We start from the raw sequence: 15,723 nt of genomic DNA on the forward strand, positions 1-15,723 counted from the left end.
TGTCTATGCTTATGTAAACACATGGATGGAAACACATGCCAAAATGTATTCAGCTGCTTTTTATGCTCTCTTTCTCTGTATCTGTCTGTCTGTCTGTCTGTCTGTCTCTCTCTCACACACAAACAGTCATCATTATGAGATAGGGTGGGGCCTAATTGGGTTGAGTGCTGAGACATTCTCTACAGGCCGTCACAAAATGACACTCATCCACAGAAAACTCCCCCTCCCCCCATGATCAACCCCTGTACCTGTCCTCTGCCAGTGTGAAGAGGACACTGGCCACCATCAACCCACGCAAAGCAGCTGGCCCAGACAACATACCTGGCCGAGTGTTGAAGGATTGTGCAGAAGAGCTGAAGGATGTCTTCACAGGCATCTTCAACATCTCTCTGGAGCAAGCAGTCATCCCATCACTTTTCAAAGCTGCTACCATCATACCCGTGCCGAAGAAATCATCACCATCATGCTTCAATGACTACTGTCCTGTAGCACTGACGCCCATAATCATGAAGTGCTTCGAACGGCTAGTCCTGTCACACATCAAAGCCACCCTACCCCCCACCCTGGACCCCTACCAGTTCGCATACCGAGCCAAGCGATCCACGGAGGATGCAATTTGCTCTGCCCTCCATCCAGCCCTCACCCACTTGGACAATAAAGACTCATATGTGAGAATGCTGTTCATTGACTTCAGTTCAGCATTCAATACCATAATACCACAACAACTCATCAGAAAACTGGACAAACTAGGTTTCAGCACCTCCCTCTGCAACTGGCTGCTGGACTTCCTGATGCAGAGACCACAAGCAGTAAGGGTAGGGAATAACACCTCAAGCACCCTGACCCTGAGCACGGGGGCTCCGCAAGGTTGTGTTCTCAGCCCCCTGCTGTTCACGCTGCTGACACGTGACTGCACAACGACCCACAGCACTAACCATCTAGTGAAGTTTGCGGATGATACAACACTGGTGGGCCTAATCACTAAGGGCGATGAGACTCACTACAGAGAAGAAGTAGACCTGCTGGCCAGATGGTGCAAAGACAACAACCTCCTGCTGAATGTCAACAAGACCAAGGAGATTGTTGTCAACTTTCAGAGGGTCCAAAAACAACTGCCACCACTGACCATCAACAGTGATGCTGTGGAGAGAGTGAGCAGCACCAAGTTCCTTGGAGTGCACATCAGCGACGACCTCTCTTGGACCACCAACTAGGGCTGGGCGATTCACCCTGAAAAAAAAATCTAGATTTTTTCATTACCAAACTCGATTCACGATTCACGATTCACGATTCGATTCAATACCCCCCCCCCCCCCCCCCCAAAAAAAAAAAACTTGTTGAGCTCTCTAGGCCCCAACGTGGTGTGTGTGTGTGTGTGTGTGAGAGAGAGAGAGAGAGAGAGAGAGAGAGAGAGAGAGAGAGAGAGAGAGAGAGAGAGACAGAGAGAGACAGAGAGATTGAGAAGTAGGCTCTGTTTGTGTGGCGATGCCTCTGGTGTGTGTGAGTGAAGCCTACTCGGACTGGACCAGTTTATATGGACATGGGGTAGCCTATAGCAGAGGTTTTCAAAGTGGGGCCTGGGGACGCCTGGGGGGGCGTGAGAGGATGCCAGGGGGGCCGTGGCAGATTGGCAGGGAAAATATAGCAAAATGAATTGAATGACCTAAGTAGCCAAAATAAACCAAAAATAGGCTTAAATCCCAAAGGAATATTTTTTTCTTTACAATATTTATTTATTGTGCTTTCTGTAGTACCTAAATGGTCTTAGGAATACACAAACTTTATCAAGGTGTGAGACTGGGTGCACAGAAAAAAAGTGTGGCACGTCCCATGTCAGGGGGGGCTTGGCTGTATCTACCTGTATGTGGAGGGCTCATAGTAAAGTTTGGGAACTCCAGGCCAAAATAGCCTGATGTAATTTATCTCAGGACATTGGTAATAGAAATTACCAATTGGGATTACATTGAAACATCTCAGAGAAAGAACAAAACATGTGAGGGGTAAACACTCAGGCACTGTTGAGATTTGTCGTCACGTGCCATCCATCCACACAATATATTAATGATGCATTATAGTACATATGTATGTTGGCTCTTGTCCCAGATGAACAAATTTAGCAATTGCCAGCTGGTTTCCCATCAGAGCCCATAGTAATGCGTCTGAATACATGTCGATGCATCTGAACACTGCTGCGTTAACACAGCGAAAACATTTTGGAGCAACGCCCTAAAACAATGCTTAGGCCTACTCGGACGGGACTAGTTAGGAGAATTGTGGTAAAGTAACCGCGTCTGAACGCGCCATGTAAAGATAGCGGCGATATCGGTAAACTTCGCCGAGAGTTTTACCACCTGTTGCAGTCTGGAGAAATTACCGGCAGTAAAACTGGTTCTAATCCTGTGCGAATGCGCTGATGTCTGATTAAATGCATGAAACGCGATATCTAATCTACTGAGGCTTGCAAACGTTACCGTCTTGAAGTAGGCGCGTTATGCTTCCTACTTGTGCCACAGAGTGAGCTTGACGCAGCCATGATGCAGTTAATTTTCGTTTATGCCCTGTTTTGAAGCACGGTCTGCGCGATGGCATTCCACGCTCAAACTGCCTTCAATACAAAGAGTAAAATAGACGTGTCGGTTGTTTTTGTAGCTTCACAGACTCGACGACAATGAAAATGAAACATTACATCTTTATATCACGTGCATGTTTGATCGCACTGGCATCCACCGTGGTAGTTTGGAACAAAGAAGTGGCTCATTTGTCGAGGACGAAGCGGAATGTTTCCTCGTCCTCGGAACCACTGTTCAACTGTCCAAATAACTTCAGCGTGGTAACTTGCAAGCGCACGTGTTGTCTTTGGTTCGTGTAAATAAATCAAACAACAAAGCACGGGCAACTTATTTAATGAAGAGCTCACAGTCCGTAGACCGACGAAGGTTAGAACAAGGAAGTAGCGCTTGTTCTCGACTCGAGGACAGAGCAGGCTGGTCGAGTGGACCAATCAGAGACCTATTTTCGCCCTTTCACGCCGTCGCTCCCTGCGTCGAGACACAATTTCGGGGAGGTGCCCCAGAGTACCTGCGTGATGGGGGGGCTTCACTCCGTTAACTGCGCGGCTCACTGCATCATGATGCAGTGACGCTGATCTCGAGGCATAAACAAGCCTTTTCACACCCGTACACACACGTCGCTGCTAGTTACTCGCTCAGCGGATGAAGTCAATAGAATGTCTACGTGTTCCTACGAGTCTCGCTGGCGAGTAGGCGAGGAGAGTACAAGCGATGCGATGTGGGCGGGTTCCGAGATAAACTTATTTTATCTTCGAGCGACGCGAGTTAAGCGAGTAACCAATTGGAATGCAGAATACAGATTATTGACAGGTGACGTTGCCCCTGTGGTGTTCTGACAACCCAACTTCTGCACGCCATCACACTTTGGTTAAAAGTGTTGAGGAAAATACATACAGTGTACACCATCAAAGGCTCATATGCATGGTTGTGCACAGCACACGATCAACGTTAAACAGCGTAGCCCTACATTTTGTTTCGTACGGACGTTATTGGCGCGGACAGCGGGAACCATGACAACCAGTAAACAAAATCACCCAGAGCGAGTGGCAAGTAGGCGAGTGAGCAAGTAGCGAGTAAATAGCAGCGACGTGTGTGTACGGCCCCTTTAGAGAGGGGGAGAGAGAGCGCGCGAGAGAGAGAGTGCTCCGGTTGATTGTGTGTGTGTGTGTGTGTGTGTGTGTGTGAGAGAGAGAGAGAGAGAGAGAGAGAGAGAGAGAGAGAGAGAGAGAGAGAGAGAGAGAGAGAGAGCGCTAGCGAGAGAGGGAGGGAGAGAGATTCCTTTCAACTCACATATGTTGGTTAAGATAATATAGGCGAGGAAGCAGCGCATCCAAAACTTTAAGCATGTGTTGAAAACCTCTCTTCTCTCAATAAATTGGAAGCATATCGTAGTAGGTAGTTCTAGCCTAATTGCATCCGTGATTGCTTTCCACCCTGCGCCACTCTTGTGGTAGGGGTAGAGTAGTTTGTTTAGCATTTTCTCCGCGAGATGTTTTCGTTTCAAATATTGAAACATGCCTGTAGTCCGGCTGCTACGACGTACAGCTTATGACAACACTGTCATTCACAATTTACAAAGTGGTAGGTTGTTTAATTCATCATTGGCAAAACGATAGGAGGTAGTGTCTCCTTTTTTGAACAGGAGCCCGTATTCCTCACCCGTTTCACTATATTTCTGTCAAACCATTTCACTCACCACGTTTGTTTGTGCATGTAATGGGGGAGGAGACGCAGAGAATGCACTAGGTAGGCTAGACCTACGTCTTCGCCAAGTGGCGAACGTAATGCAATGCGCTGTGCGCTTGGATACATAAACTGACAGATGATAAAAAAAAATTTTTTTAAATCGTATAACGCGATTTCTCAAAAAACAAATCGATTTGACGTTCAAACTCGATTTTAAAATCACATCGATTTTTTGCCCAGGCCTACCACCAACACTACATCACTGGCGAAGAAGGCCCATCAGCGTCTCCCCTTACGGAAGGAAAATATATTTTTGAATATATGAAATGAAAATATATTATAATATACTACAATATATTGTTTGCCAATATATCATTTTATATTGTACAGCAGTATATTGCACAATATAAAGTGATATATTTTGCGGTATACGAGAATATAGACATTATTGCCGTTTTCGTATATTGACTTATGTATTGCATTATACTGTGAAATATATTGTTGGATATATGGAATTATATCCCATATAGTATATGACTTATTGATAAATCATATATTGATTTATGTATTGTATTATACTGTACAATATATTGTTGCATATATTGAATTATACCCCATAGTATATGGCTTATTGATGAATCATATATTGATTTATGTATTGCATTATACTGTACAGTATATTACTGCATATATGGAATTATACCCCATAATATATGGCTTATTGATGAATCATATACTGATTAATGTATTGCATTATACTGTACAGTATATTACTGCATATATTGAATTATATCCCATAATATATGGCTTATTGATGAATCATATATTGATTTATGTATTGCATTATACTGTAAAGTATACTGTTGCATATATTGGATTATATCCCATAGTATATGGCTTATTAATTAAATCATATATTGACTTATGTATTGCATTACACTACACAATATACTATAACGTACTTTATACAAGGCATTTATGAAGTAATGTAATTACAACAATGACCAAACATCAATTCAATTCATTCAACTGTTGACATTGGTTTATTAAAAACATGAAACCAACCGACCCTTTAACACCACCGCTCACACATGCAGAGACAGAGGGGCAGACAGGCAGGGAAACGACTTGACAACGACACCGGCCAACAGGCCAAATGCTGGTGAAACTTGCCTGTGGCCAGTAACAATTTCAGTCTCCCACTTTGGCCAGTAACTTGTACTTAATGAAAAAGCAGAAATATTCTAAAAAAAAAAAAAACCTAAATAAAAAATAAAAAAAAACCCCAAATAAAACAAAAAGAAAACAAAACAAAAACTGTGGCTGTGGCCGGTAAGCGAAACACCTCACATAAAGCACTGGCACACATGCACACACACAAACACATACGCGTGACCGCGCCCACACACACACACCCGCGCGCGCGCGCTCACACACACACCTTCAGATATATTTTTTTTTTAAAGAAAAGAAAGTGAAGGTGAATTCAGGGGCAGACCACCCGCAGCCTCAGTCACTCAAAGTCAACAAGAGGGCTCATAGGCCTGTCCATGGACTTCTTTTTCTCTTGGTGAAGCAGTTCACAGATTCTTTTATTTAGCGACATCCGGATCTCCCCCATCCTCGCACCTGGATGTGCCTGAGCAACAGCATCTGCAAAAGTAAAGTAAAAAGAATGTTAACTCTCTAACCCATTGAAACTTGAAGGGTATGCCACTAGTTTGGGGCCAAATACACCGTTGGTTCATGAAGGGTTTTATTTTTCATGTTAAGCATTGTGTTACATTCTCATACTCCTTCCTTTCAATAGTCTGAAACAAGCCCAACATTGCCCAGCTTTGTAAACCCAGGTCAATGATTTTAACCACATTTAGCCCAATTAACCCTTGAATGTAACATGTTACATCAGCAAGTTTCACACATTCAATGTGCAGTTAATAATGTAGCTCAAGTAAACTCTAAATCTGGATGTCCTAACCCACTGCCCCTGACCCATCCAGTCCAGACCCCCCCCACACACACACACCGTCCTACAACCAACCACACCTTCACCCTGCAATAAATAACTAGGTTACATCCATTCCATAATTAACATAAAAATAATAAAAACAGGGATACATTCATGTCTACATATCCCCCTCCCAACTTTTACCCTAGCTTCCATCCCCACCAGCAGTACCAACACTAGCTGCAGAGGTCCATGTTGTCCCACTCAATCTCTCTTATTCCCGGTTTATTCAGTAGCTTGATTGAATGAGGTATAAAGGATTTTTTGAAACGATTATATTTGCACCAAGGGAGTCTGAACCTCCTCCCAACGTTCAGATAGATGTATTCCCCATTTAGTGCATGATCACCAGTGAGTGAGCATAGTAAAGGCACAGTATTGCTTACCATTTCAAGTACTGGAATGCACACCAGTCCATGTGACTATTTTTTCCTCCAGACCATCGCTGCATACCTCTTCAGCAACCTCTGCAAAAAAAGTTAAAAGAGCAACAGAAAATTAACATTCACTCACACACTTAACCTTAAATAGGCACAAGGATACCCACCAAGCTCATCACTTCTATATCATTGTCAGAATTGCGAGCTAAATCTGGGGGGGAGGGGAGGGGGGGGGGAGAGTTCGGTAGACTGGTGGAACTACAGCATTCTAGCTCGCAGTGGCAGAGCTTCGACTGGTGGAACTACAGCATTCTAGCTCGCAGTGGCAGAGCGTCGTAGTGGCACTCTGTGTCTCGTCCCGACAACAGGGAAGATAAGACATTGAAATCGCAGCAGCCAGCATCGTTAACAGTTGCACGTCTGTTCTTGGCACGAAGGCACTCTTTTATGAAGATGATGAAGCGAAGGAAGACTTAAACTCATGCATGTAACTGGCGAGAATGAATTCCGATGAACAAGAATGACTCGCGCATTCGTTTAAGAGTAAACATGAACACCAACATGACTCAATGAATGCAATTGCTGTGAGCAAAGCAAACTCCGAACTATCACAGAGTAGCCGAAGACAACGACGTGTAGGCTACCGTTTTGAAATTCACCAATTTGACGACAAGGCTTCGTTAACCTCTAACAATAGCTCTACAAGAACGGGACAGTGCAGTTAGTTCGTGAGCAAGTTACTCAAAAAAACCTATTGATGTTACCACAATGGGAAAACCGAAGCAGCAACAGCTATGCTTTACCAAAAATAATGCAGGACATTGCCTCGTTTTACTATACTGTAGTGCCCATTTTTTAAGCAAGTTAGCGATGTGCATTTAGATCTTGTCGCACTTCACTTCTGCTTTGATTCCCTTGCGTTAGCCGAGTAAGCTAGGCGGCTAATTAACTGAGGCCTAGCTTTCTAGGCTGACGTTGGGGCTCAGCAGTATTAGCCAGATAGATGTTGCTAACGTTCTCTGACAAGCCAAATAAAGTGGGCTCACCTGAAATTGACCACTACAACCATATAATATCGACCCAAGTATTACGTTTACGTTTTCAAGATGTGTAGAACCAGACCTACTGTCAATGAGAACTACACACCATTTCGACAACGCAAATATCGCTAGTAGTAAGCTTACAATAGCTTGGTAGCGCGGGAAATTCAAAAAAATAACGTATTTCTAGTCCTTGGGGGAAAAAATGAACAAACATCCAACTTCGATAACCACTTGGCTAAACTTTGCACATCAACCACTGTAGACGTTTCAGACTATATGCTTGTGTATTTATGTTAACAAATTAACAAACTTCTCTTTATAACTTACCTCGAGGCGGCTGGTTGGTTTGTGTCACTGTGGTGGGGAGTCTGGCTGGCGACAGTGTGGAGCAGTGTTGCCAGATTTTCTACGACAAATAAGCGGCTGACGCCCTAAAAACAAGCCCAAAAGAAGCGACTGAGGGGCGTCGTGAAAACAAGCCCAAAAGAAGCGACAGAAAGGGTTGGTTGTCAGTCGCGTGCCTGGTCAGGGAAGACCTTGCTCTTTACGGGGATCTGCGTGGCTGCTAAAATCCCCACAAGTGACCACAGAAAGTGGGAGTTAACAATATTGTAGCAGGGTCACTTGTAAGGATGAGTGAGAAAAAACGAGTTGCCATTGAGAAACACATTCAAATCACCACCAGAGCAGGAGAAAACAGCAAGCCCAACCTTGAAAAGAACAAGCCCAAAAAACCGCAACCCGCGACTTTACAAAATTAAAAGCGACTGCTCAAAAAAGAAGCCCAAAGTCGCGTATAATAAGCGGACTTGGCAACAATGGTGTGGAGCTAAAATCCGGACCGCGCTCGAGCCGAGACGGCTCTCTCGCCACTTTAGCTTCAGGTTGTGACGACGTGACGTAGGCGCGTCATACGTGATATGAGAGCTGAGATGATTCAATCAGAGACTCCTGTATATTGATCAATATATTATTATATATGGCCATATATGATCCACCTAAAATGACTTTATAATGTCGAGTAAATGTCCAATGTCGTGCAAAATGTGCTTGCTGAACTAAAAACATCAAGAAATACAGACTGAATAGTGGAATACAGTTTTGTTTTGCCAGCCATATATTTTAAAATATATGGATCAATATATAGTAATATGTTGTTCAATAATATATTGCTATATATTTTCAAATATATGAGCGTGTTTGTGATATATTGTGATATATTTTCTAATGTATTGCAGTATAAATTGTAGTATATTGCAGTATATTTTCCTTCCGTAAGGGTCTACTTCTTGCGCAAACTAAAGAAGGCAAGTGCTACACCCTCCATCATGACAACATTCTACAGAGGAACCATAGAGAGCGTCGTGTCCAACTGCATCACAGGGTGCATCCCAATATGTGTCCTTGCCTCCTCCACTTGTGCTTGTCTCCTCGTCCCGCCTCCTGGCCCCTCCTCCGTGGAGAAAACAATAAATTTTCCCAGCTGCCATCCTCGCCACAACAACTTTTGAGGGACTGTTTTTCATTCACCATCCCAATTGCAAATGAGAAAAAGACTTTACAATTGAGCTTTTGCAAGGTATTGAAATATAATGCTGTTGTCAGTGATGTCATCATGACGAGAAGCAAGTGGAGGAGGCAAGTGGAGGAGGCAAGGTCACATATTGGGATGCACTCACAGTGTGGGGAGGAAGCGCGGAGAAAAACAGGAAGACACTCCAGCGTGTTGTGAACACAGCGAAGAAGATCATTGGAGTACCACTCCCCTCCCTGCAGGACATTTACACCACACGCCTCACCCGGAAAGCACTGATGATCATCAAAGACACAAGCCACCCTGCACACAAACTGTTCAGCCAGACAATAAAACCAACTTGACTTGACTTAAAGTACGTTAACATATGCATGGAAGCATATGGCAAAATGTTTTCCACTTTTTCTCTGTCTGTGTGTTTCTCTCTCTCGCTCTCTCTCTCTCTCTTTATCTCTCTCTCTCTCTCTCTCTCTCTCTCTCTCTCTCTCTCTCTCTCTCTCTCTCACACACTCTCACTCTCTCTCTCTCTCACACACACACACACACACACACACACTCAAACACACAAAGGCAGTCATCATGATCAGATCAGGTGGGGAGTAATTGAGTTAAGTGCCGAGGGCCGTCCAGCAGGCTTGAATGACATAAGCTCTCACGACTCAACTCAGGAGGTGAGACTGATACTCCACTGATACTCCTCCTTCCTGCATCCCCTTCCACCTAGGTAATTGCGCCGTCCGTCCGACTGACACGCCGTCCAACACCAAACAACAGCTCGACCCCGACCTGAGTCCAAGAGGTCGTCGTCCCCTTGCATGTCAGCATTTGGACACAGGGGTGGTGGTGGTGGTGGTGGTGGTGGTGCGCTACACAAAATACACCAGCGGCATTCCTCTCTGCAGAATCATTTATCAGGAGTCGCCATGCGCATTGAATTACCCAGCCGGCTGGTCGAGTACTGCTGCTACTGCTGCTGCTGTGCGAACGCAGGCTTTAACACAATCTCCATTACGTACCCGTAATACCTTACTGCTGATGCTGGTGTGTTATGTACTTTATGTTGGACTGGATTGCTGCTGCAAAATGAATCATCACATCATCAGCTGCCCTCTTCCATGTATCTTTATCTCTGGGTAGCTGAGGCCATCTATGTTGTTCTATAGCCCTCTATCTCTGGGTAGCTGAGGCGTTTTCTACAGTCTAGCTAGCTGGTTTTCAACCTTTTTTGAGCCAAGGCACACCTTTTCCGAGGACAAAATGCCAAGGCACACCACCAATTGAAAATATTAACTAAAAATAAAACCTTATTGTCTATATTCTAACAATGTACAGTCATTCTATAATTTTCCATGGCACACCAGATGATCTCTCACGCCACACTAGTATTCCTAGGTGGTTGAAAAACACTGCCCTAACTCATGTTATATACCTTTTTCTCTCTAACCTAATGTGACTTTGCTCCATACATTTATAAATATTCTTTTTTTTCCCCTTGTACCCTCTGTAGCTTGCTTGCGCACCCCTAGTACTTTGTAGTATGCGAGGGAGAGGATGCTATAGTTAGGGTCGTTTTTCTGGTAGTGGCTGAAAATATACATCCAATGTTTGACTGTGACTACTCCATTTCTGTCTTCTGTTATATATCTTTGTTCTGGATATGCTGCCATTGTGTATTGTGCATTTGTGTGTAGTTTTTATTAGGTTATGTGATGTATGGTATAACTCATGTAAGGTTTGTCTGTGTGTCTATTTATGTTTCTGATTATACTGTACTATATTTTTCTCCTTTATGTTGTGTCTATGTGTTGTTTTATGATTCTGATTACACGGTATTGCTCCTGTAAGATATTGCTTTGCGTGTTTTTCTTGGTGCTGCAGTTGACCTTATCTCTGAGTGAAACAATTTTCGCCTTGCAGAAGACCAATTAAGAAACCTAACCTAACCTAACCAATAAAGAAACATCACCTCACCTCACCTCACCTCACCTCACCTAACCTAACCTAACCTAACTGACCAAACCCTCTTCAGGGGCACCATGAGAAATGACATAATTACTGACGCCCCCTCAGTATAAACAAACACTAATTTTATTTGCAGTGTTATCAAAGGGTCTCTCTGGCATGTTTAAAGTCTGGCATGTTTAAAGTTGATCTGTATTAGAATCGCTTCTCGTCCCCCTAGGCTCCACCTCTACATTGGTCAACAACATCAACATTTCAACTAGAGTAGAGTGGTCTAATATAATAGAAAGAAGGCTCACCCAGTACAACTCTCTACTGTAAGTGCTCAATTAACACTGCAGAATTTACTATGTAGTACATCTCGCCCACACATTAGAGGAAAGAAATGGGTGCAGCCTTCCAGACATCACACTTGCACTCTGCAACACTATATCTGCCATACACACAAGAAAACAAGAAGTCAATGACAGCCTCCCCGCAATGTACGTTCGGTATGTGCAAGAGCTCATGTGCTGCAGCTCAGTTTGTGTATGGTTGGGGCCAAAGTGTTGTGTAGTGGTGTAAGTCAGTTTGTGTAGGGTTGGGGCCAAAGTGTTGTGTAGTTGTGTAAGTCAGTTTGTGTAGGGTTAAAGCCAAAGTGTTGTGTAGTTGTGTAAGTCAGTTTGTGTAGGGTTGGGACCTAAGTGTTGTGTAGTTGTGTAAGTCAGTTTGTGTAGGGTTGAGGCCAAAGTGTTGTATAGTTGTGTATTTCAGTTTGTGTAGGGCTGGGGCCAAAGTGTTGTGTAGTTGGGTAGTTCAGTTTGTGCAGGGGCCTCTTATGCAAGCACTCCTGTATGATTGGTTAGGTTATAGAGTGACACGGTCAGCCAAAGCTTTGCGTGTTGATCCTGTTATTGCCTGACATGTGTGGCGGTTCATATGAAAAGAGGCTTTTCATTTCAGCTCCAAGTGGTGAGCTGCGACAAACACTGATGCGCTTGACTTACTGGGAGCGTGTACTGCAGAGATTCTCTAAGGAATGTTGTTCGGGGGTTCAAAAGTTGTTCAGTGCCACACTCTTGGTCACTAATGTTACCTGTAGGTAAACATCAACAAACCAGAGCAGCATCCTGGGGGGAGGCTCAAGTGATAGGACACTGCACTGTTTCGCTGGGGACCTGGGTTCGATTCTGACCCAAGGGCCTTTCCTGTCCCTCCCCCATCTCTCTCTCCCACTTACTTCCTATCCCACTCTTCACTGTACTATCTTGATAAAAACAAAATAAATAAATAAATCAATGAATAACGACTTGTTGAACACAATGTTGAAAGTGTCTGGGAATTGCACGAACCTTATGAGTTTCAGTCTGTTTGTTCAGTTCAGTTTGTAACCTTTGTTTATTACGGGTAATTAATGTTCATGAGTTATGCTCATGCACACATGCATGCGTGCACGCACACTTACTGATGAACACACACACACATACACACACACACACTTGCCTTCCCAGTCTCCGGCACTCCTTCATTCAACTGACAAAAAACGTTGAAGCATTAATGAAATATTAAGGGCCTTTTAACTCCCCATGTAAAGTGCTTGTGTTTCATATTGAAATATTTTATTCATAGGCTTGCTTTTGCGTTTCCGTGTGTGTGTGTGTGTGTGTGTGTGTGTGTGTGTGTGTGTGTGTGTGTGTGTGTGTGTGTGTGTGTGTGTGTGTGGTTCTATGTTGGGTTCTGAAATGTAAAAAAGGTCATTTTCAGGACAACAGGGCACTTCATCATACCATAATAGAACTCAGACCAGGTGATTAACCACCTGAAAAAGCTTGTAAAGCAAATATATTGAAGTCGGTCTGCTTTTGGATTTTTCCACATACACTACAGTAATTTGCTTCAACTTGTCTGGGTCAGTCAGTAAACCAGTGTGTGCGTGCATGCGTGTGTGTGTGCGCGTGCCTGCATGTGAGTTGCCAGCTGTGTGGTGATGGGTCAGGTTAGGTGAGTCCAAGCAGGTTATTTGTGTATTTATACATGACACACATGTTACAGTTATATGTAATTCCATTGATATTGCTTGGAATCTGAAACATATCCCCCCTTCTGGTTTTCCGACTAATCGCTCCCTGCATGCGTGTGTGTGTGTGTGAGTGTGTGTGTGTGTGCCTGTAAGTGTGTTGCGAGGTGTGATGCCAGCTTTGTCGTGATAGGAGAGGTCAGGTGAGGTCCAAGCAGGTAATTTGCCCTTCCACAACACACAGCCAGGGGAGATCAGATCAGCTAATGAAACAGCCTCATCCTTAACACATACAGCACAGTACACCTGCACCACAGTGGAACTGCATGGAGAGGACAGGGGCTGTCTACATCTCCTCTCTCTCTATCGGTTTGTCTGTCTCTCTATGTTCCTCCGTCTTTCTCTCTCTCTCTCCCTCACAGGGGCTTTCTACATGTCCTCTCTCTCTTTCTCTCTGTCTTTCTCGGGATCCGTAGTAGTAACACTGTGGTTACGTTTTTTTCTGTCTTTTCCACTAAAAACAGTGTTTGTTTTTGTGTGCTGTTCATCACTTCTCTACTATACTACTATCAAATGAGGTAGTCATATTCAACATTCTGCTGACCGCATACATGAGCACATTTTTTTTTTTTTTTTTAAATTACGCTCTCACACCTGCACGAGCCAAAACATGTTCACGCACACACACTCACACTCTCACACACAGACACACAGACACACAGACACACACACACACACAAACACACACACACACACACACACACACACACACACACACACACACACACACACACACACACACACACACACACACACACACACACACACACTCACACACACACACACACACAGCCAGGGAGAGAGAGCGCGAGAGAAAGACAGTTGGAAAAGTGAGAGAGAAAGGGAGCAAAACACACAAGTGCCATTCTGAAAGCTACCTGATACTATGATTTATGTAAGTTTATTTTTCTTCATGTGTTTTTTACTAAGTTTATTTCCCTTATTATATGTCTATGTGTCTATATGTAGGCTGCCATTTTGACCAGGACTCCCTGGCAGAAGAGATTTTTAGTCTCAATGGGACAATCCTGGCTAAATAAAGGATAAATGAAAAAATGAAATGAACGCGAAACAGAAACTCTCAGCTCACCTCCAGCAGCATGTACAAGGACAGCACGGTGACTGAGAAGTTGTAGATGGGCAGGACGTGTGTGAGTGACCAGGCCGGTCTGGACCTCATGTAGAGGGGCCCCAGGGTCACCAGGAGCAGGTAGAGGAGGGTCAACAGCACCGTGGGCAGGTAGGAGTCCAGCAGCAGCCATCCTCGCACCCGGGGATCTGCAATAATGTTTATTAAGAGAAAGAACAAGGTACAAGATGAAAAACAACAGCATGACAACAATGTGGGGTGGTAGGAGTCCAGCACCAGCCATCCTTGTACCCGGGGATCTGCAATATAGGCTAGTATATATAACAGTATATAAAAGAAAGATTAAAAACGAAATACAAGATTACTGGGGGCGCAGTGGCTCAATGAGCTAATACACCAGTACTTAATTTGTCAAGCGGGAGTTCCCAGAGCGCAGAGGATGGGTGGCTCTCCCCCGAGGGGAAGTCTGTGATGTCTTTCCCTGAGGTTCCATCTAAGGTTCTGGAGCTCTCGTCTGAGGTTCCGGAGCTAGCTCCCCCTTGCTCCCCCTCAAATTAAGCACTGTAATACACCATACCATTACACTGGCAACCCAGGTTCAATTCCGACCCAAAGCCCTTTCTCCCTCTCTCTCAACTGTCCTGTCTGGTTAATAAAGGTGACAAAGGCCACAAATACAGTATATTGTATATTTTAGGGAAAAATATGAAACTCTTGAAAGATGAAAACAGATTAAAAACAACATACAGCGATAAGATGCAGTAAGAAAACAAGAGTCCAGCATAGGGGTGGGCGATATGACGATATTAAATTGTGAAATTGAGTACAAGATCGTCTCAAATCTGCCAAAGTCAAGAAATCGTATAGATCGTCTTGCAGTGCGGATGTTTACTATCAGTATCAGAGTGATGTCTAGTTACGTATTGTTGTTGTCTTTACTTTTATTCTTTACATTATTGTAGGGGTGTAAATAATAATCGAAATGTATCGATGTATTGATCATACGGCAGGCGATCTAATCAAATCGTATCGTATCGTGGGGCATTCTTAAGTATAGAAAATAATCAAATAGCTGCCCCCTGTCCAATGCCCTAGCTCCATAACATAATAGAAGTGGAAAAATAAAGGGAAAAAATCGAATCAAATCGAATCGTATCGTATCGTGGGCCATTCTTAAGTATCTTAAATAATCAAATCGCTGCCTTAAGACATCAATACTGAATCGTATCATCATGGAGGCTGTGATATACACCCCTACATTATTGTATTTCAATTGCACACTTTATGAGAGTATCATCAGTGTGTCATCAGAGTATCATCAGCCTGTTTTCGGTTTTGCTTGTTTTTATTTTTTAGATGGAAGATCGTGATAAAAAATCGGAATCGAGATTTTA

The 15,723-nt window shown here is 43.7% G+C and overlaps 1 protein-coding gene and 1 long non-coding RNA gene across 2 annotated transcripts in view; both read right to left on the reverse strand.

The window, feature by feature from the left end:
* The window catches only part of elovl2 (ELOVL fatty acid elongase 2), a 35,773-nt gene that overhangs the window by 10,211 nt on the left and 9,839 nt on the right, over positions 1-15,723 (reverse strand). Inside the window, exon 3 of the mRNA XM_063207204.1 lies at positions 14,330-14,517. Coding sequence (XP_063063274.1) covers positions 14,330-14,517 — 188 coding nt within the window. The remainder of the gene's footprint in view (positions 1-14,329; positions 14,518-15,723) is intronic.
* Positions 5,750-8,076, reverse strand: LOC134455863 (uncharacterized). The gene is made up of 3 exons (XR_010036180.1): positions 8,015-8,076; positions 6,651-6,731; positions 5,750-5,909 (listed from the first exon to the last, which is right to left on the reverse strand). It is a non-coding gene; the product is annotated as an uncharacterized LOC134455863 (long non-coding RNA).

The sequence above is a fragment of the Engraulis encrasicolus genome, chromosome 9 (assembly GCF_034702125.1).
Source record: "Engraulis encrasicolus isolate BLACKSEA-1 chromosome 9, IST_EnEncr_1.0, whole genome shotgun sequence".
NCBI classification, from domain to species: domain Eukaryota; kingdom Metazoa; phylum Chordata; class Actinopteri; order Clupeiformes; family Engraulidae; genus Engraulis; species Engraulis encrasicolus.